The sequence below is a fragment of the Papilio polytes genome, unplaced genomic scaffold (assembly GCF_000836215.1).
Source record: "Papilio polytes unplaced genomic scaffold, Ppol_1.0 DF824047.1, whole genome shotgun sequence".
Lineage (NCBI taxonomy): Eukaryota > Metazoa > Arthropoda > Insecta > Lepidoptera > Papilionidae > Papilio > Papilio polytes.
Genome location: NW_013525157.1, coordinates 5,187,188 through 5,189,073, shown reverse-complemented (window position 1 = coordinate 5,189,073; position 1,886 = coordinate 5,187,188). Strand labels below are relative to the sequence as shown.

The 1,886-nt window shown below is 42.5% G+C and overlaps 1 protein-coding gene across 1 annotated transcript in view; it reads left to right on the top strand.

Annotated features, from left to right (window-relative positions):
• Positions 1-1,886, top strand: part of LOC106100362 (MAP kinase-activating death domain protein) — a 26,585-nt gene that overhangs the window by 18,532 nt on the left and 6,167 nt on the right. The window contains exons 20-23 of the mRNA XM_013279190.1: positions 37-195; positions 277-535; positions 709-833; positions 1,303-1,446. Of these exons, the coding sequence (XP_013134644.1) occupies positions 37-195; positions 277-535; positions 709-833; positions 1,303-1,446 (687 nt within the window). The remainder of the gene's footprint in view (positions 1-36; positions 196-276; positions 536-708; positions 834-1,302; positions 1,447-1,886) is intronic.

The window sequence follows — 1,886 nt, the reverse complement described above, 5'->3', positions numbered from 1 at the left end:
CACTAGGCATTGTTTAAACGTTTATTATATTGACAGCTGGTCCAGCACGTCCTGGAGGGCGAGGGCGTGGGCTGGCTCAAACTAAACCGACTCAAGAAGCTGATGGAAGACGAGTCCTACAGGAACATGGTGCTCAGCAAACTGAACAAGAACTTCAACAGAAAAACGACGCCTAACGATAAAGTCGATGATGTGGTGAGTTAAATCGGTATTAAGTTAATTGTAACTCAGTTCAAGGACTATTAACTCTATTTTCTTTTTCTGTCGAATTGTCAGTTCGTGAGCAAGCCAGTGTGGAAGGGGATGCTGAAAGTGCTGCAGGCCGTGGTGCACGGGCTGGAGCACACGTACTCCAACTTCGGGCTGGGGGGCATGGCGTCCGTGTTCCAAGTGACGGAGATGGCGCACACGCACTACTGGAGCAAGGAGGTGGCGGGGCTGGAGCAGGGCGCGGGCGCGCTGGGCGGCGCGCTCGCTGACTACCGCCACGACGACACGCCCTCCACGCCCTCCTCCAGGAAGAGCTCCCAAACCGGTTAGTATACTTAAAACCGTCCATCCAAATCCAAACGCGGAATTGCTTCCACTTCACGCCTATTTTCTGTGTGGTCGTGGTATTACTGGGGGCGAGCCGACCTATTCGTGCGAAGATGTTAAAGCGGGCTCTACAACTGTTATCCTTGATTTAAAGGTAAATCTTCATTTTAGATATGCCAGTTTTAAACTATCCGGAGATGGACACAGAAACGCAGAGCACCACGGACATGTTCAAAGATATGTTGAATCAAAAACGAAATCTTCTCTTCAGCAAATTAACCTCATTTGATTCAGATGTAAGTAAAAATATGATATTACCAAATGTAAAAGAATTGATGTTGTAATGTCGTCGCATGTTGCCCTTCTGAAGTTTGTCAGATTCGTTCTCGATGTTATTTAAAAAAAAAGTCTTTGCAACTCATCTCAGCGTTCAAGGCTTTCTATTACCTGTATATATCTAAAAGTAAAAGCTTTTGCACGTTTAACTAGTTAATACCAGTTGCCAATTTAACTAATTCGTGTCATTAAAGGAACTGAAGTTCTAACATTTATAAAACATTACTTTCTTGGACATTTAAAGCCGGTAACGTTGTTAAAATGGATACACCCCCTTTTGGATTTAATTCGTTTAGCAGTTGTTTTAAAAAAAAATCTATCTACTTTAAATATCTATCAATATACTCATACAAATCGTATTTGAATTACGGTCAAAAAGTTACCGAGTCGTGGTACAGTTTGCATTGGTAATGTGGTGGCGGTGTGCAGGCGGCGCAGTCCTCCGACTGCTCGGCCGACGAGAGCGGCTCCATCACTACCAACAGAGCCGCTCTCCGCGACCCCCGCGACCCCCGCGACCCTCGCGCCTCCCTTAGGTCCAACCTCTCTGACACTGACGTCATGTTCGTTAACGTAAGTTACCTACATGTCGCACACTTCATTGGTGGCATTAAACGTGCTTTTTTCTTTGTGAACATTTTGTGACACCTTTTGTATGAAAAGTCTTTTAGTTCTTCTCATCTATCGCCTGCAAGAATCCTGTTACTTCTGTTTGACTCAGCATATTGTTGTGTTGCGATTGCTGTTTATAGCTTTTTAGAGGTTTTTGATAGGTATTTTTTGACAAATATATCGTATCATCTAACATGTCATTTTTTTATTTTACTCCCACATTTCCAACCGTGACACGTGATAAGTTCGAAACTCGACATAGTCATGTAATAAAATTGCTTTAACTTTAACCATGAGAACAGTGAATAAAATCCAAACATTCCATTTTCACAAAACTACTTAGATTAAAAAAAAAATCTTCAAAATTAGTAACGTACCATAAAATCATACTTATCATATCA